The sequence below is a fragment of the Phodopus roborovskii genome, unplaced genomic scaffold (genome assembly GCF_943737965.1).
Source record: "Phodopus roborovskii unplaced genomic scaffold, PHOROB, whole genome shotgun sequence".
NCBI lineage: Eukaryota > Metazoa > Chordata > Mammalia > Rodentia > Cricetidae > Phodopus > Phodopus roborovskii.
In genome coordinates this window covers 285,800-311,813 of record NW_026125856.1, presented here as the reverse complement: position 1 = coordinate 311,813, position 26,014 = coordinate 285,800, and the positions used below count along the sequence as shown (strand labels likewise).

The 26,014-nt window shown below is 40.4% G+C and overlaps 1 protein-coding gene across 1 annotated transcript; it reads right to left on the bottom strand.

Moving 5' to 3' along the window:
- Nucleotides 1–1,100: 1,100 nt before the first annotated feature.
- Xkrx (XK related X-linked) lies at nucleotides 1,101–12,133 on the bottom strand. Its single transcript, XM_051178820.1, has 3 exons — nucleotides 11,685–12,133; nucleotides 7,013–7,281; nucleotides 1,101–3,091 (listed from the first exon to the last, which is right to left on the bottom strand). Exons 1-3 carry the CDS (start codon nucleotides 12,017–12,019, stop codon nucleotides 2,346–2,348), a joined length of 1,350 nt encoding a protein of 449 aa, XP_051034777.1. The 5' UTR covers nucleotides 12,020–12,133; the 3' UTR covers nucleotides 1,101–2,345.
- Between the last annotated feature and the right edge of the window lie 13,881 nt (nucleotides 12,134–26,014).

The window sequence follows — 26,014 nt, the reverse complement described above, 5'->3', positions numbered from 1 at the left end:
ACACACAGGGGAAATGTTAGCCTCATTTGGCATTGAAGCACTCTTTTCTACCCTATGTCTCTCTGTTCCCATAGTTTCTCCCCTTAAGAAGCTGATTCACATGCTTTTATACACCAAATTGTTGTTCCAAATACTGTTCCTGCTTATAACCAAGGGCACAGTAATCACTGGGCAGAAATTCTTGCTTGGGGATCTGAAGAGGCAGTGTTCCTCTGAAATTTAGTATTGTCCTTCACATTCTCCCTTAATGGCTGTCAGAAGTCCATGTCATATGACAACCTGAGATTCTGTCATGATAAAATGGTATGAAGAAGTTGAGACTGTAATGAGAAATCTGCTGTCTCGGAATTATTACATTCTTCTCCTAAATTAAATAGTCAATCTTTTTAGTTCCCCAAGGCAGTTGAAATTGGTGAGGGAGCTCCCCCAACATAAGAGTAAGCCAGTGTAGGCAGGGCAGATTGAAAACATTTTTGGTAAAAGTAAAACTGGAAAGTGGTAGAAGTCCTCACATAAGAATGTTCTTGAAACATGGTAACTTTAATGATTTTAGAAGTAAATTATCAACCTAACCCATCCCTCATTCCGATTCTTCTCCTACACTTCCTCACCACTATTCCCTTTCAAATCTGTGTACCTTCTCTTTTTTCCTTACAGCCTACTGAGTCCACTTAGTGTTTCCAGTATATGCATAGGTGTAGGAACATTCCTGGAGCATTAGAAGCCTCTCAGGAGATGCATCCATGAAGAAAACTGATCTCCTTCCCCAAGTAGCCACCAGCTGCCAATGGCTCCTCAGCTAGTAAGTACTTTTCAGAGTTCATTTCACTTTCCTGGTCTGTAAGGGACAATAATTTCTTAGATAATGCTGGGATAATTGGCTTTCTAGTAGGCAGTTCTACCAGAACATCAATCATTTTGTTGCCTTCTATGCATCTAGCTGACAAGTCCACCAAAATATCCAACTGGTATGGGATATGAACACACATGTATATTTGTTCATTGGTGTTTGTTAATGACAAGAAGATTGAAAAAAATCTACATTCCTCATTAGCAAGTAAAATCCTGCAGTGAGAAAGCAGTGTTGATAATCTCATGTGAGTTTCTCTCCCCTTCCTTTACTTTGCTGAGGAGTCACCCAGTCCAAATCAAAACAGCATGAAGGTGTCTTAGCCATTATTAATATATCCCCCTAAACAAAAATCAATAAAATACTCAGGACAGTAGCAGACCCGAAGAAATCTTCATTTCTCTCACACTTCAAAAAACACTTCCAGTTACAGTTGAGCTTCTCTGATGTTCACATCAAGTAACAAAATGCAAAGAGACAGAAAAGCTATATTGGAGAAATCCCTAATAATGGTGGACCATGTGAGAAATTTCATTCAAACATTTCCCTAATGGAGCTGGAGGCCTACATAGTTCCTTAAGAGTCATTCTAGGGGCCAGGAATGCCTCAGTTGGTGAAGTGCTTATCTGACCCAGGGTTCAACACTCCTCACAACATAAATGGTGCTTGCCTAGGCCCGGGTTCAATCCCCAGCACTATATAAACCAGATGCAGTGGCACACAACTATAGTCCCAGAACTCAGAAAGTAAAGGCAGAAAGATTGGGAGTTTAAGCTACATAGTTCTTCTATGTTGTGACTTTGAGCCCAGGCTGAGATACATGAGATACAGCCTTGAAAAAACAAAACATCATGATTTATTTATTACCTAAAGGAATCCTATTCTGCACATATTTCTATAAAGGGGTTCCCATGAATAGAGAAGTCTTTGCTGCGTGACCACTAGTAAAATCCTAATGGAGTGTTAACTCATCTGGGGAGTGGCTTTCTTTAATAATGGGGCCTTCTTCTTAGCCACAGTTTCTCATTAGAATCAAAATATCTCAGCCACTCACACAGGTAAGGTATCATCACAAGAGTCAGACTATTTTCTTGGAGGTGCTCATTGCTAACAAGCTGTCACATCCTCTGGTCAGTCCAGATGTGTTCTGGTAGAGTTCAGATCAAACCAGGGAAACTCAACAATAACTCAAACAAATGAGCAAAGTTGAAAATCCAGAGCCTGAGTGAGGTACCCAGAAATTATTCCCACTGACTTGACTAGGAGGAGGATGAACTAAATAAACAGTGACTAGCACTGGTACCCAAACACCACAGCAGTCAATCATAAAGAAGTAAAACCTATTTGGAGGTCACTCTTTCATTTGATAGGCTTACTAGAACCAAGAAAATGATCCCATGAGTACATACACACAGGAGTCTCATCCTCTCCTTTAACTTCACAGTTGCTAATGTCAACCCCAAACCCACCCTTATACTGTTCAAGAGAAAACAAATCAGACAATACTTTGTCTTGTTTCAGCCTCGTGTGATGGCTCTGCATTCTCAGCCCTTTCCCGATGGTGTCTGCGGCAGCAGATACAATGGAGGTAGTCTATTACATTATGAGTGAAGAGTGAGCGTAACGGGTGCAAGTACTGAAAGAATAGGAGCATAAATCCAATGGAAATCAGATAAGCAATGATAAGCTGCACAGCAATCAAGGAATGGCAGTAATTCAATAATACTTTGACGCCGAGGAACTTAAAAACCAAGACCATGACCACATTTTCTACCAATCTCACACTGTAGTGCAGTCCCATATGTCCCCAGTTCTGACCTTTGTCAACAAGGTCTCTGTCTGCCAACTTCAACTGCATGGCTGACCAGCAAGAGAAGTTGATGCCAGCGTAGAGGATGGTGACAGAAATCAGTACCACCAGAGTGCCAACCCGGCTGAAATTTTTCTCAATATTGTTTGGCATTTGGGCACCACTTCTCCAGAACTTAACCCAGGGCTCAAAGAGGATGATCAAGAAGTTGAGCACTAGGAAGGGGACAGCTTTCAACTTCAAGGTGGCTGAGAAGAGCACCAGAATCACAAGGCGGGAAGTGATCTCCAATGTCCTCCAGATGGTGATACAAAGTACTTCCAGTGGCCCAAGTCGAATCTTGTAATCATCGTACTTGATCTGGATTGCCAACATATTGCAGAGGGTAGCGCCATAGGTGACAGATATCAGGGAAAAAACCATTAACACAGCTGCAAAATAAAGAATGAGACAATGAAGCAATCAGTTGATGTTTGTGGTGAAGGCTGCATTCAGAACCAGAGTTCTAGAAATGATGGTCAGGGCTTGAATACTTCAAATAAGAATAGATTAAATATGAGCACAGTAATGTTCACAAACAGCATGCACCTGGATAAACATTTATCACAAAAACATATAAATGGCTGCTAGATATAGGGTAATATGTTCAACATCACAGATTATTAGAGAAATGAAAATGAAATCCACAGTGAAGATTGGTAGTACAGCTCAGTGGTAGCACCTTTGCCTAGCATGCAAAAGAATGACCACAATAAGATATTGACTAATACCTGTTAAAGTGGCCATTGACTTTAAAAAAAAAATGTCTAACGAAGATATGGAGAAAACGGAATTTTTTTTTGTACATAGTTGGAATATAAATTGATATTGTCATTGTAGAAAACAGCATGAAGGTAACTTTAAAAAATTAAAAACATAATTATCATATCAGAACTATCATATGATCCAGCAATTATAGCACTGGCTACATATACAAAGGAAAAGAACCTGGTATCTCAAAAAAATATTTGCCCTGCTATGTTGTTCAGTGCAGCAAGATACAGAAGACCTAGTACATGTAAACAATCTAAATGTCTATTGATGGGTTCATGGGTAAAGAAAATAGTATACATATGTAATGGGATATTATGCAAGAATAATATGAAGAAATTTGCATCATTGTAATAAAATGAATGAATATTGAAGGCATCCTGCTAAGTGAAATGATCCAGACTCAGAAATAAAACTAATGTATTACTCCATTTAGAAGTGGAATCTGATAAAGGAAGGAAGGAAGGAAGGAAGGAAGGAAGGAAGGAAGGAAGGAAGGAAGGAAGGAAGGGAGAAACAGAGTAGGGCAAAGGTTTCCAGAAGGAAGGGGTTGAGGGAAACAGGAGGATTTTTGCCAAAGGGGACAAACTGTCATAAAATGATTACATTTGGGAGCTCTAATGCACAGCTTGGCATTCTATTTCACACTTGTAATTTTTATGAAAGTTCAAACACACACACACAATAATTACATGAAATGATATACATATGTCAAAACTTCACATTGTAGACCTGAAATATATACGTTGTGAATAATACACAATGCAAGAGTTTAATTGTAGAAACACACAAAATAAACTTTCCAAAAAGAATAAACCTTATGACTAATACTGAGAAGTCACTGGCATGGGAAGGACACATGTTAAGGTATGGGCAGACCTAACTGATGGAACAACATTCTGAGAGTAGTAAATAAAAAAGGGAAAATAAATTATCTGAAAAAAATAAAATCTTAGAAGATATAAAGGTCCTTTCCTCCTCCTCTCCCTTCTCCCACCTCCTCTTCCTCCTCCTCTCCCTTCCTCCCCCACCCCCTTCTCCCCCTCCCCAGCTCTCTCGTTCCTCTCCCTTCCCCACCCTTCTCCTCTCCTCTCTTCCTCTCCCACCCTCCTTCTCTTCCTCCCCTTCCTACTTCTCCTCTCTCTTCCTCCCTCTACCCTCCTCCTCCTGCCCCTTCCTCCCCCACCCTCCTCCTCCTCTGCTGCTTTTTGAAACAGGGTCTCATTGTGTTGTAGCCCTAGCTGGCCTGGAATTTGCAATGTAGACCAAGCTGATTCTGCTTCCCAAGTGCTGGGCCACTATGCCTGAAGACTGACTGCCCTTTCTAGCTGGTCTAATCTTTGATGCATATCTTCTGCAAGAAACTAGTCTTCCACAATGATTAACTCGAGTGGCATGTGCCAAAAAATGTAGTAGAAACCCATGGAAGCAGAAGGGACCATATCTATTTTATTGTATCCTTACAAGCTAAACACACTTTCTGAAATATAGTATGTATTTGATAAAGGTTTGTAGAATAATAAATATTTCTGAGTTTACAGTGGCAAATAGATACTTAGGACTAGAAATGCTTCCAACAGCTTTGAGGGAGCCTGTGGAAGTCACTGAATATCTATAGGGCTCAGTTTCCCAATTCTCTGAGATACTATAGGGTTACTTGGTTTTGTCATCGGTAATGAGAACGCATCACACTCACAGTTTGTATCTATTTAAGGAATTGGAACAGAGTGATTCAAACTTTTTAAATCCTATTTTTTGACCCATGGCATCCATATTACTGTATGTTAGAGGAAGGTCAGACATCTTCCTTACCTGTTCTAACTAAGCCTCAATTGTAGATGATATAGGTGACCCTCCCTTTTTCTTTCTTCATGTTAAATGATACATATTACTAAATTATTAATAATAATAATAACAATAACAATAATAGGAAGCTATCAAGGAAAATGGGAGCTCTGGAGAAAGCTTCTGCAAAGCAAAGGATCTTCCTCATTTACTGCTCAATCAGAAGGCTGTTGCATCAGGTAGGTCTGCCCTGACTCTCTCTAACCCCACAAAAAAACAGGAGATCCAGGGAAGCTAGAGCCATGAAGATTCATGACCAGCTGTGAGATAACTGAAACCTCCCCCAATGAAAATCCAAAAGAAAGCCCAGCTCTATTTCAAGAATTTTCTGGAGTATTAAGTAGAGTGTCATAATCTCAAAGACCCCAAATAGAGAGTTGCAAAATGGTTGCTCTTGGTTTTCTAAACCACTCTTGTTCATATTCGAAAGATATGATGCTTTTAGATAAGCTGGTATACTCATAATGGACATCTAGTCAAATGAACAATGCTGTTCTTGAAACTGGAACTCAATGACTGATAGCTTCCATATTAAAGAAGAAAACCTGATGCTTACAATAAGTGCCAAAACATTTTCATACATATCTCTACAAATAGACTAATCATAAACATGTTCATACATCTCTCTACTAATAGACTAATCATAAGAGATTAAATGGTGCTATGGTCGGAAACATGGGCTCCAGAAGCAGACACTTGAATCTAGTCATTTCCAGATACTACTTACAGAATCTTGAGGAGGACTTACTTCACTTCTGTGTCTACCAGTTTATATTTTGTAAAATGAGGATAATAATAACTCATAGATGAAGTTGTTTTGAAGAGTAACTGAAATAATTACATGCAATGTTTAAATGTTTACAGCAATATCTAGAAGCTAGTAAATTCTATTTAGTTAGCTTCTGTCTTCTACCTCCTCCTCCACTTCCCCTCCTCCTCCCTTTTCTCAAAGACCCAAAGGGAGAATTGCAAAGTGACTGTTCTTAGTTTTCTAAAGTACTCTTGTTCCTATTCTCACCATTCATCATAGAATTGATTACTCATATAAAACCCTCTCGCTTAACTAATTTACCTCAATTCAAAATCAGTAAATTTTTTTTCTTGTCTCAAGTTTAAGAATCTGGCAGGTCTGAGATTTCTGACTCCCTAAGTTCTAATGTTGTCTAAACAGAACTTTCTGTTATGATGAAAACATTCTAAATATATGCCATCCCAGAACACTAAGTTGTTAATCAGACATAGCTACTGGGCATTTGCAATGTGGCCATCCCTACTGAGGAAGTGTACTTTTTAAGAGAATAGCTACTGGGCATTTGCAATGTGGCCATCCCTACTGAGGAAGTGTACTTTTTAAGAGAATGTGTGTGTGTGTGTGTGTGTGTGTGTGTGTGTGTGTGTGTGTGTGTGTGTTCTGCCTGCATGTATGCCTGTAAGCCAGAAGAGGGTACTGGATCTCACTACAGATGGTTGTGAACCACCATATGGTTGCTAGGAATTGAACTCAGGATCTCTGGAAGAGCACCAGTGCTCTTAACTACTGAGCTATCTTTTCAGCCCCTGGAAGTGCACTTTTAATAGTTTTTGTTTTTTCTTTAAATTGCACACAAGGCTAGTAACCAGTATATTGGACAGTTCAGGCCTAAACATCTAAGAATCTTGGTTTAAACAGAGCCCTCCCTTTTCTTGACCCCACTCACCTCTACCCAGGGGGACCTCTGCAGAGATCAGAGTCACATAAAGCTGATAGGTCAGCTGGGGCACTGAGCCCAGGAAGGCTTGAATCTGTGACATACGTTTGTAGGCATTACGGTGCATAGCCAGAGTCCGGATGGAGTGGCCCACCTCCCATTCTATCAGCACCTCCTGGCCATCTATTAGCATCTTCTTTCGGGTGAGGCTGACATAGGGCTCCTCTTGCCCCTCTTTCTTCCACAGTGTAAGGTACTTAACCATGGCCTCCAAACATCTGCGGGAGTAAAGCATCATGGGAACTTAGCTAAAAATCGTCCCAAGAGAGGAAGGCATCATAAAATGAAAAATCTGGGGGAGGTTGTATTACTTTTTTGGCATTTCCTTTCTTCTGTCCATTGCACATGAATTCAAGGGTTGGCCATACCTTGCACAAGTCACGGAGGTCTAAATAGTTTTTCTCTTTGGTCACCTGCTGACCTAAGAATACCATGTCAGAAAAACTTCTTTGTAGTCAAAGAATTGTTTTATCTCTGCAAAAATCAGCCTGTGGTTTTGTTTTAAGTGTCATAAATACAAAAGTATTAAGAAATACTGTGTTCTGAGATAAAGACGAAGACTCCAAAAGGCCTTGGTTTTTACAAGACCTTAAATTCCTAAATTCAAACATTCTTTAAGAAATGCATTCAGCTTCATAATTGAGATTCTTAAGTTCTGCTTTTACAAGAAAACACATCTCTTTTTTGTGTGTCTCTTGCTGAGGACAGATCCCTTTTAAACCTGATTCTTTCTTATGAAGAAAGTAACCTTACCAGAGCATATTACTCGTGAAGTCTTGATGACAGTTTATTTCCTGCTGTGACCCTCCCACACCTCCCCCATCAAAATCAAAAGCTCTGGCAACTCTGATACAGTAAACAAAAGAAAAAAGCAACTAGTACAAGCTGTCTGGTTACACCTGAGTTACCACTTCTCCCCACTTATCCCCAAAAGGATGGAAACTTTTGACAAGAATATTTGTTATGGAAATTAAGACATCTCCAATAGATTAAAAGCAGAGGCTCTATTGATTTTTTTCTCAGCTCTTATCACATAGTGGGAATTTGATAAACATTTGCTAAGCAAATGAAAGAACAATAATGAAAAAGAGAAGGGGGTGAAAATGGCAGAAGGTGGGGATAACAGCGTGACATAACAGGAAAATAGATTCAAGACAAGTTAAGGATCGATGTGCTTTCTAGGCTTTGACTGTTAATAGGAATGTTTAGACTGTAAGTATTGGCTGTTAATAGGAATGTTTAAACTGCAAATATTGGCTACCATTTTCCACAGGGTCCCTTGGAATTTTTTTAACGTGTACTACTCCAATATGTACAGGAGAAATTTCCACATTTGAGTACATATGAATGCACACTTGAGTGTGTGAGCATGCATGTCTCTCTTTCTCTTTGTGTGTGTGTGTGTGTAGAGGCATACATGTAGCATAGCTTGTGTATGTACAGATCAAAGGACAGTTACAACCTTGTGTGTTGGTCCTTGCCATCTGCCTTGTTTGAGGTACTTCTCTTTGTGTGTACAAGGCTAGCTGGCCTGCAAGCTTCTGAAGATTTTCTTGTCTTTGCTGCCCATCTCACCATAGGAGTACTAGGAATACAGATCCAGCTGTACATGGGTTCTGGGGACCTATATTCAAACCCTCATGGTTGCACAGTAAGTGCTTTATCCACTGAGCCATCCTCACAGCCCTGAAATTTCTATTTTCTATAGCAAACTGTAGGTCCTTGGTGAGAAAAGGAAGGAAAGAAAGAAGAAATTGCAACTCTTTCACTATTTAGGGAGAAATGTCTAAGCAAATTTTTAAGCCCACCCATATTATTGCTTAACAAAATATTGGGGCAATGGCATGAAGGATTCTGTTTGTTTCTATTCTTGAGGCCATTTCACTAGTTTAAACATGGGTTCTTGCCTTGCTCCCGAGCTACAGTAAACCAAAGTACATCTTCATTTCCATGTTTGCTTTTCATGCAAGAGAGCCGTGCCCTAAAAACAGCTTCATTTGCCTGACAGCAGTAATCAAACTCTTACTTAATGAGCAAAGGAATAGATCTTGAAAATAAGCATATAAATAGTATCATTTCTGAGCTTACAATTATTTTTCTGAAGAAGTACAGGCAATAAATGGCTGCTAAGTGAAGGTGAATCAGTCTTGAACAGGAACAGACTCCATGAAAAGTTACCTTGTGGTCAACCCCAAATGGTCAGCCTTAAATACATACACATATGAACAACACTAAATGGACTCAATAAGTTAAATATATATGTGATATATTTATATAAATGTTATATTCATGCCTATATAAATATGAAAACCACTTATATTTTTATCAATTTAAATACACATATTTATATGAAATATGTAAATATTTTATATTTATAAATACATAATTGATATATATCACTTATAATTAAGAAGATTCATGAATTTGAAAGGGAGTGGGGGAGACAGAAAGAGTTGAAGGGGAAAGAGGCAGAAATGATATGAATACAGTATAAATATAGGAAATTCTCAAAAATTCTATAAAATATTTCAATTAAAAAACAATTATTCTTCCTGCTGTGGGATTAAGTAACTGGGATTATAAGAGCATTTCAATCCATGTGCACTACAAATTAAATGACAAATCTGAAAAATAGTGAACACCACCCCATGTAGAGCAAAGTCAAAATCAGCTTAGAAGGTCACAAACAAACACAAAAAAGGAAGTAAAAACCAAGGGCTGGGTACTTGCTAAAACTTGCATCCTCTTCAACTGCCAATTCAGTACATTGCATTTTGAAAAGGAACAAAAAAAAAATGGTGTCTTGAGTTTCTAGTGTCATCTTGAAATTTCATGGTTCCAAGTTAAAGTCTTCCTTTTACAGCCAACTTGAAAAACTTAGAATAGGAAAGTACATTTAGATCACTCAACCTGAAAGTTACATATGGTCAGTGAAGTCACATCTGGATAGTATTTACTCAGTATGGCCATACTGCATTTTTTGCAGTTAGTTAAGTTGTCAAATTTAAAATCATGACGTATGGCAAAGAACCCCATCTTGGGTACTAACTTCTCCTCAAAAGCTAGATCTGGCAATGAGTCTGAATTCTAACCTAGAAACAATGGGTTAGACTTTTAAAGTGGCTGTCTCCTAGACAGGCATGTCCCAGAATCCCATTTGCCATGGTATTTCATTTCTTTAACACTGAGACTTTGTTTCCATTTATCAACACACGTGAGACTATTTTCTAATACTCTAATACTTGACCCACTTGGTTCATTTATCGTATATGCCTAGTGCCTGTGAGTACTTGGGTTTGGAACACAAGGTCTAGTCCATCCCATTTATTTTACAGATGAGGGAACTGAGGCCCAAGGCATCTTTAAGAGATGCCACTGAGGCCATTCAATAACAGAGGAAGGACTAGACTCTTGAGTTCCTAATCCAGGCCACTGCTTGGTGAGAACATCTCACATTTTCTATGATGGAACCTAACCAGTTCCTCCTTGTTTAAAGCAATATTGATTAACATTTTCCAGATTTAAGTAAATATAATTGACAAATAGAATTATATAGATAAATAATAAATTTTATTAAGGGAGGGCCCATTCTTAGTAAGTTCCACAGACTGTTTTTAGATCTCTAATGATGCACTATCTTCCTATTGCGATTACAACATCAACACTGTGACCCATATTCCTCAGCTGACTGAAGATGTTTGCCTCTCTTACAGTCATGACAAACTTGGTCCATTCCTCCCTACTGACTTCATGAGTTACACAATTTCTCTACCTTGAAACCCCATAGCATCCAAATGAGTCTGCGGGCACAGGTGACTGTCTCCCTACAATTAAGTACATTCTCACCCTACTTAGAGCAACCTGAATGGGAATACCTGATATACTACTGCTCTTTGCTACTAATTCCAAACAGAGATGAACTACCGTTCTTTGATCCTTTCAATCTGTGTACATTATTGCAGCAACATAATGTGAGATAAGCAAGAGACTGATGTACCAATAGAGAAAAGTGAACTTCATTGGGTTGTAGTACCAACTTGCTACCACCTATTACACAAAGAACTTTCCAGATGTCAAATAATTCCAGAAAGTTTGAAAATGGTGGAAAAAGCCAGCCCAAGAAGTTTAAGCTGCAAAAAAACTAAATGAGGGACAGAATGGAAGCAGGAATGAATGATGATCCATCCATAAACATCTAAAAGGCAGAATTCAAATTATAGACTCTCAGTGGAGCAAGCACTTACTCGGTAGGCCCACCACCCTGGTGAGTTTCATTCCAAGAAAAGTGAAAAATCACTCTGTAGCTAAAACACGAGCACAAGTTGGCCACATAATATGTTGGATCCAAACATGTTTTTACAACACAAACTCAGTAAGAATTGTCTAATCAAGTCGTATTGGGAATACTGCTCATGGTTTTTGAACACATATACATGCCAGAAGTCACCATGGTAGCACCCAAGATTTCAGATAAGGTTTTGGGACAGTAGACAGAGAAATCAAGTGAGAAGGAATGAAAGAATCCAATTAGAAGCACAGTATCAGTTGTATAAATATTAGCTTCGTCCTCCTCTGTACATGTTTGAAGAGGTTGGCTGGGAAGAGATTTTAAAATGCTCACCTGATAACAGGTCCCAAGAGAATTAGATGCATAAATAATGATAGTGGTCTATCTTTGGCCAGGTCTCTGTGAACAAAAATGAGAGTCAACTGAACCATAATGGATGAAAACATGAAGAAGGAAAAGGTGTATGTCATCCAGAAGGTTTCATTATTCTTTCGATAAATCCTAACCATATACAAAGCGGATGCAGCCTCCCCACAGTACAGAAAGGTGGAGAAGAGGATACTAAATGGAAAGGTAAAGCGTGGGTTAGGCCCACGGATGACATCTTCTCCCAGAGATGAAACTGGAACCACATTTGGCTCCTCGGGAATTTCATAAACTCTGTCCATTGTGGAGAATCTCTTCTGGTCTGGAGTTCAGAACTTTTTCCCATCCATCCCCAACAAAGACGCTGTAGCCACTGCTGTCCAAGGTTCAGTCAAGTGGACAGTGTCAAGTCGAGTTCCTGAGTGAAGACCAACAAGTCACAACAAGGACATGAGAGTCTGGAATAGACAGTCCAGAAGTATCCCTTTGAACTTCACCCTTGATTAGCCCTGGAATGTAATCATCCGCACAGGTGCTGAGAAACTTGAACAAGCACCCCAACACTGTGTCTGGTGTTCAATTCCAGGGATGGGAAAGGTCAAGGAACAGTTTTTCCACCAAGGCTCCTTTCATAGTCCCCCAGGCAGGGGAGTAGCCACTCTGGGGTGGCCCATCACACAGGCAGCAGCTTCTCCTGTGGACTTCTCATCAATGTGGACGCCCAAGTCGGCAAAGAAGTGAACCAAGGCAGAAGAGTCGCAACCTGAAGGATTCAGTTCAGTCTCTGGGGGATTCAGTTCAGTGCCTAGTTGTCCACCCAACCTGCTGCTAAGTCGTGCCTATTAGCTTGCCTGCTCCGGATGGCTCACCAGTACAGTGCGCTCTCAGGACTTGCAGCGAAGCCAGGGTTCTCAGGAAGGTTCTCCAAGCCCCGCCCCCAAGACCGCCTGGCTGAGGGCTGGAGTAACACCACCACGGTCCCCAAGGGAGATCTCCTTAGAAAGAAGCAGCAGACGGAGCGCGCGGAGCCCAGTAGGAAAGGATGGAGGGATTTCTTCACGAAGACACTTTGCTAGGAAAAACACAGTTTGAGAAGTGCGGCGGGTCCTGGCCTTTGGGACCTATGGCACCTGGATGACTTGGGCAGGGTGGTGGTGGCGTGGGCTGGGCGAGTGGGAGACACAGCTGGGGCAAAGCAAAATGAGCCAGAGTTCCAAGACAAATAGCCAAGGGAGGCTCCAGGTAGCTAGGCACAAGAAGGAGCCTGAGCCATTCTTCTGCAACATTTCTCACCATGACCTCGGAATCCAGGAGGGAGCCACAGCTTTCCTCTTCTCCCGGAGCAGCAGCAGGCACCCACTTCTACCCCTCCCTCTACAGCTAGCTAAAGTGGCTCGCTCCCACACTCGCTCAACCCACGCGGTTAGGCAGGTGTGTCTCCCTTGGCCGCAGGGTTGAACCTCCCCAGGTCCTATTGCCCTCCAGATAATATCAGAAAAATGGGAACTTAAGAGGGAACTGGGTCAGAATTTCCTGTCCAGGTAAGACTGTATGGTGCAAAGGGAAGATTGATTCAGATAGAGATCAAAACTGAAAGCCAGCCCACAGACACTGAAAGCACATATATGCCTTGATTTCTGCTCTTACAAAATGAGGCAAGGACAGATGCTTCAAAATAAACTTTTAGGTCTTTGGTTAAAAGGCTCTGATGAGGGGCGGGTTTCTAAACAGACTGGCAAAGAGCCAAGAGAGATGTTTGTAAAAACGGAGAGGGATGTCTCAAAGAGCTCTTAAAATTGCATGGATGTTTAAAGGCAATCCTCCCCCACTTCACTGAGCTTTTGTTTTCATGCTTCGTTTGCATAATCCTAAACCCCAAAGAAGAAAGGAAAACAGCTGCCTCTGAGTAATATAAATGTAAATGTAGCAGACCCTGAGCCAATCTCCTACCACAGAAGTCAGCAAAAGGAATCTATGGGAGGAGTGGACAGAGCAGCACCCACCAAAAGGATGGATGGCCTCAAGACAGATTTAGACTTTGTCATTTATGGTGTGTGTGTGTGTGTGTGTGTGTGTGTGTGTGTGTGTGTGTGTGTGTGTTTGTTTGTTTGTTTGTTAAGCTCCCTCAATTGTCACCTGCTTTCCCAAGAACTGACTGGGGGACAGATTCCACTTGGAAAGGTTGTCTTCTGAAGCACAGCTGCCCATGGTCTAGCAGCTGGCCTGGTAGAACTTCATACTTCCTCTTTTGCGGCAATACTATTGAGAACAACTTCTTAAACCTGTTGATTGCTTAGAAGATGGGTGCTCCACCAGTGGGACACAGGGCATAATCTCTTTGGGCTGCTTTCCTTTTTTATTTATTTTTATTGGTTTGATGGCTTTGTTATTTTGTTTGTTTGTTTGTTTGTTTTTTTGACACAAGATCTTACTATGTAGCCCTAGCTGGCTCACTATGCAAACCAGGTTGGTCCCAGACTCAAACACATCTGCCTGCCTCTGCCTTCCAAGTGCTGGAGTGTCGACTGCTTTAACAAACAGCTTGTAAGGAGGATTTCAGGCAGGATGACCAACTTATCCACTTCACTAGGACAGGGTGAATTAGTCATCCAAACACAGGAAAGCAAAACTCTAACGACTGTAGGATAAAATTGCAGTGTTCTTTCAGCCTCTGTGCCTTATGCCTTCACCACTCCCCTAGTACATAGCTCTACAGCCTTCCTATTTTGTTCCCCAATGACTGCTTGTTCTGTCTGACAGCCAAGGCTATCTGTAATCACCACTGCTTCTCTATAATTTTAGTCACCCACGCTACCATACTGCACACCTTTTACACCAGTCCAGCAGGTTTGCTCACTTAGCCATGTTTATCCTGCTCACTTGGGTGCCTTGATGATGCCATTTACAGCCCACTGCATCCCTTTCTTCATTAGTCCAAGTGCTCATCTTCTTTCAGGAGTCACCTCTAACCCTGCCAAGCCATTTCTAACCTCCCCTACCCTCATTTTTCGTTCCGTGCTATTTGTACACATACTCTCTTGTATGAGTCCTTCAACTCTGTTTGCTCTGCCTTCCTAACAGAAGTGTGAATATAAGGAGGATGTTTAATGAATGTTTGGTGTGACTCTCAACGACAGTGATGATCAACAAATGGTGATGATGGACACTTTACCCGGTTCCTTCCTCCATGAAGTCAGGAAGAACTCAATGAGACTATTCCAAATGTGGTAGACATTATAGCTAAAGCACAAAGTACCTTGGCTGAATATGCAGTCTTAATCATCCACTCAGCTCACAGAGGAGGTCAGTCCATGGATCTGTTCCTTCTCAGGCAGGATTTTTTTTTTTTTTTGTCATCACCACATGTTAGTCTCAAATTATGATTTTTTTCAAGTACATTCACTTTTATGTTCCAACTAAATTATTATAGGATCTTAAGGGTAGGACTCCTATTCTACTTTTATTGGACTCCCTCAGGGCTGGTATAAACAATAATTTTCCTGCCCTCTGATTCCTCTCATCAACCAGCTTCTCTATTTTCAGGCTTAAGACTCTCTGGCACTGTCAGTCCTTTGCCCTCCTGGAAGAAATCAATTGAGAATGTCTCAGTTTGTAACATTCTTAGGTCCATCAATGTATTAGTTGATTTCCCCATTGCTGTGATAAAGCATCCAACAAAAGCAACTTCAGGAAAGAGGGACCTATTTTGGCTCACAGTTCCAGGCATACCGTCCATCATGGAAGCAAAGCAGGAGGCAGCTGGCCACATAACAGCTTCAGTCAGGAAGCAAAGAGTGGTGAGTGTACATGCTCAGCTCACTTTCTCCTTTTTATTCAGTCCAGGACCCTAATCCATAGAATACTATCAACACCCATAGTAGACAAGTCTTTTGACCTCATTAACGTTATCTTTATAATCCCTCACAGGCACACCCAGAGACTTGTCTTCTGGTTGATTGTAGATCCTATTAACTTGACAACCAAGATTAGCTGTCACAATCAGTCAACTTCTATGATCAACTCTAGTCTTCTTAGGACAAGGGACAGTGAAAATGTTGACAGTCATGAGACTCCTAAGGGCCCCAAACCCATTCCCAAATAAAAGCACAGATATCTACAGATTTCTCAAGAGCTGCTTAAGTAAACAGCTTGTTACTATTTGTCTCCTGTGACCAGATCGGTGCCTGGCCCAATTGTCATCAGAGAGGTGTCATCCAGCAACTGATGGATGCAGATGCAAAGACTCAACAGCTAAAGATTAAGCAGAGTTTGGGAATCTTGCAGAGGAGGAGAAAGGCATATAGGGGCCAGAGGGACCAAGGACACCATGGGAAGTCTCAAACAATTAACTAACCTGGGCTCACAGGGGCTCTCAGAGACTGAACCAACAATCGGGGAGCCTACGTGAAACTGAACTAGACACTGCATGTTACAGTTGTATAGCCTGGTCCTCTTGTGGGATTCCTAACAGCAGGAACAGAGCTGTCTCCAACTCTTTTACTAGCTTTTGAGACCCTACTCCTCATACTGGGTCTCGTTGCCCAGCCTTAATACATGTGCAGGTGCTTAGTCTTACTGCAACTTGAAATGCCACATTTTGTTGATATTAACAGGAGATATGCCTTTTCTGGACAGAGACATAAGAGGAGGGGGTTGGGAGTGGAAGTGGGGTAATGGGGGAGAGGGAGGCTGTGGACAAGATGTAAAATAAATAGATGAATTTTTAAAAAGAGCTTGTTAAGTGGAGCCTATAGGCAGTCTCTGAATTCCAGGTAGTATTCCAGGACTATTCCCCCTTTTGTAAAGCACCAGAATTGTGCAAAACGGGCAGGCTGAAGATGTGACTCCTTACCCGCAAATAACTCCCAATTCGGCACTAAAAAAGACTGAGTCTAAAAGTCACCGTGTCTCAAAGGTCTTGGCATTTTTACAGTATTGAGAACCCCTCAAATCATGTGATGCTTGGGAATAGTGTTGAACATTGCAAGCCACTGCAGCTGGAAGAAGACTGTAGGCCTTCCAGGAGCTGTGCTATAAGGACAGTAGATGGTATCCCCAACGGAAGAATTGAGGAAGGAGAGTAATCAACAGTGGGTGGCTGATAGAGCACTCAGAATATTAGTCTCTGGGAGGTGATGGGTGAGAAAATCAATAGGAAGAATGGAAGGATGCCTTCCTTCTATACAATGCTCAGTTTGGGCTGCAGGATCCTTAAAGAGATTAAGGCAAAAATCAATCATGTATCCTTGTTTCTTGTTTTCATCTTTTTTTCCTATGCACCAGAATAAAGACTCTGGCTTTTCAGTTTGTAGCCTACTCCCTCATTATTATTGTCACCCATAGATAGAATCTGATCCTGAAATCAAAACCCTAGTGTGTTCACTATACAACCTCACCCCTGGCACTTTTCTTTTTTTAAAAAAAAATCTACTTAATATGGAAAAAATTTAGTTAAAGTGAATGTCTAAATTAGCTTTGAAGAGAGAGAAATGCTTTCACAAAATGTAGCATGGAAATAGGGATGATGTTGCCAGGCAGCTGGCAAGCTCTATTTACATTGCCTGGTGGAGGTAAGTGAGGAGAAAATATGTAGTGGATATTACTTATTTTTAAAATAGTAACTCTAAAATATAATTCATATGCCATGTAATACAGTATTTAAATTGCATAGTTTAGAGGTCTTAATACAAAGCCATTTATTCATTGTAATAATCTAGTTCCAGAACATTTCATCACTCTCCCAACCAAAGAAACCCATATCCACTAAACATGCATTCCACATTTACCTTCTCTTAGCTGAACAACAACTAGTCTACTTTCTGTCTCAATATATTTTCTTATTGTGAACTGTACTTATCCATTTCCTTTGCCAATAGTACTATACCACAGATTCAGAGAATTGTGAAGAAAATGCACTTATTTTGGGTATTGATTCTAAGTGAAAAGAAATGGGTCATATCTGATGAAAGCTTCCCTGCCAGCAGTCTTGCAAGGTGGCACAGGTGATGGCATTACAAGAGACAGTGAATGCTCCTGAGTTTGTGTGTCCTCCTTTCTTCCTATAAAGCAACCAGGAACCCATCTTGTAGCCCCCACTCTAATAATTGTATCTAATCCTAATCACTCTCAGAAGCTCTACAGTAAACACTATAGTTAAGACTAGGTTTTTCATACCCCACAATGGGGATTCACTTCAATACATGAAAACTAGAAGGACACTCAAATTATAGCCAAATCAAGGAATGGGCATTTCATAGAAATGTGTGACCTTTTATGACTTCTTTCACTTGGCATGGCATGTTCGATGTTCATCCACATTATAGCATGTATCAGTCTATATTCCATTGTACAGATATGCCAGCAAGAAATAGGGCCAACTGGGGTTGCTGGTAGTTCTAAAATTCAGGTAAGGCTAGCAGGCTTAAAAATAGCAAAGAGCTGGATATTGTAGTATCCAGTTCAAAGGCTTGAAGCTCAGGCATAACTCTGGGCTTCTTCAGGGGAAGCTAGCCTTTTATCTTTATGCCTTTCATGAACTGTATAAAATCTAATCATATTATGAACTGTAAAATGCTTTGTTCAACCTCAATGATTAAATGTTAATCACAACCGAAAAAGAACTTCATAACAATATCTACACACATATTTGACTAAGCAACTGGCTATCATAGCCTATCCAAGTTGCCATGTAAAACCAAGTGTTAGGCAGTTGAGACAGCCTGACAAGTAAAAGCATTCACCATGTAAATCTGAGGACTTGATTTTAAAGCCTGGATATCATGGTGAAAAGAAGGAACAGACTCCCCAAAGCTGTCTTCATGATGCAGATGCATATGTGCTCTCTCTCTCTCTCTCTCTCTCTCTCTCTCTCTCTCTGTCCTTTCCACCCTCCCTTTCCCTCTCCCTTCCTCCTCTCTCTCTCTCACATACAGAATAATTAAAAATTAAAAGCTGTCACAGGATTGTTTCCATTCTTTTGGATCTCACAAATAAAGCAACTAGAAACATTTTTGTACAAGTTTTTGAATTGATGTTAAGTTTTCTTCTATTATTGTGTTGTACGTGGGGTTTTTTCCTGAAAATATGCCTTGTGCCCTTGAACACACAAAGCGGGCATTGGATCCCCCTGAAAACAGAACTACAGATGATTAGGGTATGTGGGTATTTGGGATCAAAGCCAGGTCCTCTGGAGGAGCAGCCAGTACTCTTAACTGTCTACCCATTTCTGCAACCATTATGTATGCCCCCCCGTGTGTGTCTGTGTGTGTGTGTGTGTGTGTGTGTGTGTGTGTGTGTGTGTGTGAGTGAGTGAGAGAGAGACAGACAGACAGGCAGACAGAGAGGTTTGTGTGCATGTGTGGATGCATGTACGCATGCATGTATGTGGAGGCCAGAGGTTGACATCCACCGTCATCCTCTATCATTTTCCACTTTAAGTCTTAAGACAGGGTATGATAATGAACTGGAGCACACTGATTGGATACATTGGTTGGCCAGCATGCCCTAGAAATCTTCCTGTCTCTTCCTTCCCAGGAACTTGCCATCAACCCCAGCTTTTTATGTAGGTGCTGTTAAGACCCAAACTGTTAAAACAATTGAAAATCTACCAGAAGGACCCAGACAATGAAATGAGGAGACAATTTTGTATAGGTTGTTTCTGTTCTTTGGTGTTTTCTTTCATAGCCCATCTGCCTATTTTTATTCATTTGGTCTTGTAGTGACTCATACGAAGAACCTTGGAAGAGGTTTAGCTGCCAGTCCTAGGACTATTATTGCAATGACTTTGAACAGAGCAAATGGACTTTGAACTTCAGATACCCCATGTATGAATTAGAATAATGCAGGAAGACTATCTCTCATCTGAAATACTTGGGGCCATGCTTCATAGTTTTCCAGATTTTGTAATAGTTACATAGACTTCATGAGTTAAACATGTCTAATCTTGAAATCTGGAATTCAAAATATTTCAAAATTCTAAATGCTTCTGATGTTCAAAAGGTTTCAAATTTCAAAACCTTTTGGATTTATAGTACTAGTTCTTCCCTAATTCATTGGTTGATATATCTAAAAGACTTTGGAGGGTACTTAGCACTAGGGATAAGTAATAAGTAAATCAGTGGTCATTGCCTTTGCGGTTACATAGCTAGTGAAATAAAGAAAGATGTGCATGAGTAATCCCAGCATTCCTACAGTGAGATATGAGGAGTACGTAGGAGAATCACCTGGAAGTACACAGGCCAACTAGTCTAGAGTATGCAGTGCAGCAACAGACACAAGAGAGACCTTTCACAAACAAGGTGAAAATAAACAGAAACACTAGTAAGTGGATGAGACTTTTTACCTGAACCTGAACTCTTCCAGCACTTCCCAGTCATGTCTGACTAGATGTTGGCAACAGCAAAGAAAGATGTCTTTACAAGAGATGCAAGTCTCTTCTACATAAAGCCAAATACAGCACAGGGGTCAGAGAGGATGGGAATTGAGAAAAGGCAAGGGTTTTAAGATTTGACTAGACATGTGAGTGATATTTACATTTGAGATCTAGCTTCTGAGTTCCTCTTTTGGTATACTAGGAATAGGAGGAAAGGATGAAGAAAATCCATTACTTTTTGTGCTCAAGATGCTCATTTAAGTTCAGAGGAAACAATGTTTCTGGGGAGTGCATCTAGAGAAAAGGTGCATCTGTGACAGCTTGTGCAGACTCTCTCTGGAATTTTCTATGATGTGGAAATGTTCTATACCTGCATGGTCTAATTACATACGTGCCTACTGAGTACTTCAAGTATGACTAATGTGATGGAAGAATTGAGATTTTAATTTTACTGGATCTTACTTAGCTTAAATTTACATAACCACATGTGGATAGTTGCTGTCATAATGGATAGTGAAGCTCTCACTGCTCATGAGAAATCTGTGAGGCTAATTAGGAAAATAAGCATGTACTCTTGAGATCAGTTAAATATTGAAAGAATTGGCATCAGACAATAGGAACGTAATTGTTCTGAAAGGAGAAAATTCTAGAGAATATAAATCTTACAGAGATTCAGAAATTTGGGCTTGACCTATGGGAATGGATGGTGTTGGGATAGGAGAAAACAAGGCTGGAAACTTTTCCAGACAGGTTGGAAGAGGTGGGCAAATTCTTGGAGGTAGAAACAACCTCATACCCATAGAGTTGAATATAATAACAATTCTAAAATAGAGCATGGATGCTATAAGTTAGTTGGTTTTTGAGCATGTCAGAGGCAGGATGATGGAATTATCTTAAGAAGCTTAATAAAGTGGGAAGGTGTATGATCTAAAAGTTAGAGCAAGGGAAGAAGTTAGGTTTGTGTTCAGCTATGTACTTCTCAAGTTATTTTTACCTTTATGACTAATATCCTTGGGAATTGTCAAATCAATTACCAAAACTTCTCTGCAAATCATATTTCATTTTCAATAGAGTTTTCTGTTTTAAGTGACTAAGACCCAAGCACCAGAGCCTGACTTCCTGGATTCACATCTTAGCAATACTATGTGAACTATTTTAGGAGAGATGAACCTATCAGCTCTCTGTTTCAGTTCCTCATCTAAAATTGGAGCCCATCATAGCTCCCAGACAATGAGGGCGTTCCAAGTATTACATTAATTCACCCAGGGTCTAAATAGTATACTATCAGCCAAGGTTGGTTCAATAATATTTAAGAACTCTTCACTTTATTCCAATTTGTATAATAGAGTCAATAAAATTCATTAAACAAAATTCAACATTTAATCTAAAGGACCTCTGACAGTGGAACCAGAATGTATCCCTGGTGCATGAAAGCACTTTGGGAACACATTCCCCATGGAGGGATACTCACTTAGCCTAGAGGCAGGCGGGAGGGCCTAGTCCCTACTCCAAATTGACAGATGTTGATGATCCCTCCTGGAAGGCAGCACACTCCCTGTAGGGGGGGATGGGAGGGGGTTGGGGGCATGGGAGGAAGAGGGAACTGGGATCGATATGTCAAATAAGAAAAAATAATAAATATATATAAAACAAAAAACTACACACTGAAAAGGAAAAAATATAATAAAAGTTCTTATTCTTTTCAAAAAATAAACATTTAATATGTGAATTCATTCACTCAGTGCATTATGACTAAACATTAGATTTTTTGCTTATTTTATTATTATTATTATTTTATTTTAACATAATATCTACCAAACAATGAGCGAATTGTTCTTCTCACTGAGTATATTAACCTATGATCAGTTTTTGGCTATAAATGTTATGTCTTTATAAACATCACCCTCTGTTATGAGATTTCAACAAATGATGCTTATGATATTTGTTTTAGAAGAAACAAAGTGATGTTTTTGGTTTTTGTTTTCAAAATTGTCCTAGTCTTTTTGTCAACTTGACACAAGCTGGAGTTATTTGGGAAGCGGAACCTCAGTTGATAAAATGCCGCCATCAGATTCCATATATGCAAGTGTACAGAACATTTTTTAAAAATAATGATTGATGTGGAAAGGTCCAGCCCAGTAAGTGTGGCACCACCCTTGGGCAGGTGGCCCTGGACTGTCTAAGAAATGTAGCTGAACTTGAGCCTGAGGAGCAAGCCAATAAGCAGCGTTCATCCATGGTCTTTGCTTCAGTTCTTGCTTCAAGGCTTGTGCCTTGAGTTCCTGCTATGACTTGCTTCAGTGAAGGACGTAAGCTGTGAGGTGAAATAAATCCCTTTCTCCCCTTCAAGTTGTTTTTGGTCACGGTGCTTATCACAACAATAGAAAGCAAAAAGTAAAAAAGGGACAAAAAGTAAAGCCAAGTAGGAGAGACAGTAGTGCTAAATAGGACATGATTTAGTAATGACCCAAGATCCACGATCTTTTCTGTTGTTTAACTAGTACCTCACACGTTATCTCATGAAGTTTAGAAGTCTTTTTCCCTCTTGGCACTGCTGAAACTTGTCTTTTCTTGTCGTTAAGATCAAGCATCTCACAGAGTGGTGGCAGCAGCATTGGTGCATGCCTTTAATCCCAGCACTTGGGAGGCAGAGGCAGTTGGATCTCAATGAGTTCAAGGCCAGTGTGGTCTCCATCCAAAGTGAGTTTCAGGATAGCCAGGGCTACACAGAAAAACCCTGTCTTGAAAAACCAAAAGAAAAAGAAAAAAGAAAAAAAAAAGCATCTCTAGGTCCAACAAGCAAGAATGTGAGTGAAAGTATATTCACATAGTATCATTCTTACTGAATTATACTTGGAGGTGATATTCTTTGTGGGTAACCCAAGAACATCAAGAGATTTGGTGTTAGAGACAGACCCTTGCATAATAGAATTAAGTAAGTCTTAACTTGGCCCAGACAAAAAGAGGGGGTCAAATCTGTATGAAATCCTGATAAGATGATGGGTGGAACAGTTTTAAAACTGCATTGTCCCACTACCCCTAGGGCAATCCTCTACTAAATCTAGTTCTCTGAGTACCTGCTTCTTTTGATAGTTTAGGCGCTGGTGTTTGCAATTAGTCCTCCCTGCCCTCAAGTGATTCTCACAGGAATTTAACTATGAGAACTGTTGTCACTAATGTGTCCATTTATTCACCTTGTTTGGGAAAGGAAGGTCTCTCTTGTGTCTGTTGCTGCACTGCATACTCTAGACTAGTTGGCCTGTGTACTTCCAGGTGATTCTCCTATCTCACTGTAGGAGTGCTGGGATTACTCATGCACATCACCGCATCTGGCTTTTTATGTGAGTTCTGAGAATTAAACTCAGATCACCAAGCTTTACCCACTGAGCCATCTTGTCTATACACAACACGTGCACACGCATGTGTCGCGCGCACGCGCGCGCACACACACACACACACACACACACACACAGGAAGGAAAGAAAGAGGAGAGAGAGAGAGAGAGAGAGAGAGAGAGAGAGAGAACTGTAGAGTTAGGACAAGGACCCAGCTATTTTTATTGATCTCTAAGAAGCAGAGGCTTGGATGTGTGTGCACAGTCATTAACTCCCTCCAGTATCTAAGGCTCAGAAAACATTATAGAGGTCTGGTGAGCTGGAGGCATTTAAAACGTTTGTTTTTTTTTTTTTTTTATAGGAAGGTAAAGGACATGGTTGTTGTAAGAGTTTTGTTTTTTGTTGTTGTTGTTGTTGTTGTTTTGTTTGTTTGTTTTTTCCCACATTCTCACTTTCTGTCTTCTGGCCAGGAATACTGAGTTTGACCTGCTTAAGGATATCAACGAAACATGAAACACTAGTAAGTGGGTGAGAGTTTCAACCTGACCCTGAACTCCTCCAGCACTTCCAGTCATGTCTGCCTAGATCTTGGAAATAGCTGCACACACAGAACCCAAACAAGGAAACCAAAAAGATGTAAATAGTCTCTTGTGTAATTAGAAAGGACTATTGATGAGGTTCTTGGATCAAGACCTTATGTTCTGGACAGATTTTAATATAAAGGACCTACAGGAGAAAACACAATTCTTTGCTTTCCTGGACCCACTGTGGTTATTTATTGCTCAGTTACTTGGTAACTGCCTTTAGCTTCCCCAACCTAAGACAACTGAAAATTTATGAGAAAGGTCCCAAAAGAGTGAAATGAGGAGACAATTTTGTTCTGTTCTTCGGCGTTGCATCTTTTAGCCCCAAGTATTTCAGATGAGAGCTACTCCCCCTGCATTGTCTCCATTTCATACACGATTGTATCTGAAGTTCAAAAGAACTTCCTTTGCTCTGTTCAGAGTCACTTCAATAATGGTCCTAGGACTGCCAGCCAAATCTTTTCCAAGGTTCTTCATGTGAATAACTACAAGACTAAATAAATAAAAATAGGCAGTTCAGAGCACTTGTGGCAAAAAACAAAACAAAACAAAGAACAAACAAACAAAAACAAAAAAACAAAACAGAAAAACACTTGTTGCTCTTGCATAGGACCAGGTTTGATTCATAGCACCCACATGGTGGCTCACAACTGTCTCTAACTCCAGTTCCAGATGATCTGACACCCCCTTTTGATCTCTGAGGGCACCTGGCAATATATACATGCAAGCAAACCCCTCATACACATAAAATAATAGAATCAATAAATCTAAAAACATTAAAAATAGAAAAATAGAAACAGGTGGGGCAGGCAAGCTCTTTTTACACAGCAGTAATTCTGGCTACTTCCTCCTTTAGCTTCCTGATTCAATCTGTGGTGTTGGTTTTTTTTTTTTTTCTTTTACATTTCTGTTTTTGGTGTGTGTGTGTGTGTGTGTGTGTGTGTGTGTGTGTGTGTGTGTGTGTTGTGGATGTGCATGCACCACAGTGTGAATATGGAGGTCAGGACAAACTGCTGGAGTTGGTTCTCTTCCACCATGTGGGTTCCAGGGATTGAATTCAGCTCCTCCAGTTTTACCTGCTGAACCATCTTGATAGCCCCTTGAAGACATTTTAAGATTTTTATGTATATGTGTGAGTGTCTTCCTGTATGTGTCTGCTGCACGCATTCCTGGTGCCCAGTGAGACAGAAGAGGGCATCAAATCCCCTGGAATTGCAGCTACAGTTGGATGTGACCCACCATGTGAGTGCTGGGAAATGAACTTAAATTCTCTGCAAGAACAGCCAGTGCTCTTAACCACTGAGCCATTAGATTGGTTTTTGTTTGTTTTGTTTTGCACGCAGGGTAGGGGTAGACAGAGTCATGTCTTAGTCTAGCCTCAAATTCATGTAATTGAGTCTGGTATTGAACTAATTTTCCTGTCTCCACCATCCAAGTACTGGAATTATAGGCATTATACCAACCTATTCCTGACTCAAACAAACAACACTGTCTTCAGATTCTACCTTGAAGGCCACATGATGAACATTAAAGGTCACAGAATGGGGTGGGTACGGTGATATATACCTGTCATTCCAGCACTTGAAAGGTGGAGGCAGAAGGGTCAGGAGTTAATATTTATCTTTGGAAACATACTAATAGCAAATCAAAGGCCAACCTGGGATGCATAAAAACTATATTGAAAATAAATGTGCATGTTTCATAGGGTTGCTGAGGAGACCAAGGAAAATACTGAACATAAAGCATGCGTGATGCAATGCATGGAGACAGCAATGAATAAGAGCTAGGTATTATTAGTATTCTATGAGCTGACACTTTTTCATGTCTATGATTCTCCGAAGACTACAGTTCTTGTCTTATCTGATGATTATCTGAAAGCATTGCAAGAGCCCAGATTAATCAGAGAGAGACAGATTGAATCATATTTAGTCATATTCTGTTAGGCTTATTTCATTGTATTCTAATTCTTTGAGAATTAAGACTTCATATGCATCAGTCAGGGTTCTG

What these genes read in the sequence shown, in the direction of transcription:
- Xkrx (XM_051178820.1), bottom strand. Translation starts at nt 12,019, where the DNA reads ATGGACAGAGTTTATGAAATTCCCGAGGAGCCAAATGTGGTTCCAGTT. An exon ending in CTCTTGGGACCTGTTATCAG is followed by an intron (nt 7,282 to 11,684) that starts GTGAGCATTTTA and finishes TTACTCCCGCAG; the next exon opens with ATGTTTGGAGGCCATGGTTA. An exon ending in AGAGGTCCCCCTGGGTAGAG is followed by an intron (nt 3,092 to 7,012) that starts GTGAGTGGGGTC and finishes TTTATTTTGCAG; the next exon opens with CTGTGTTAATGGTTTTTTCC.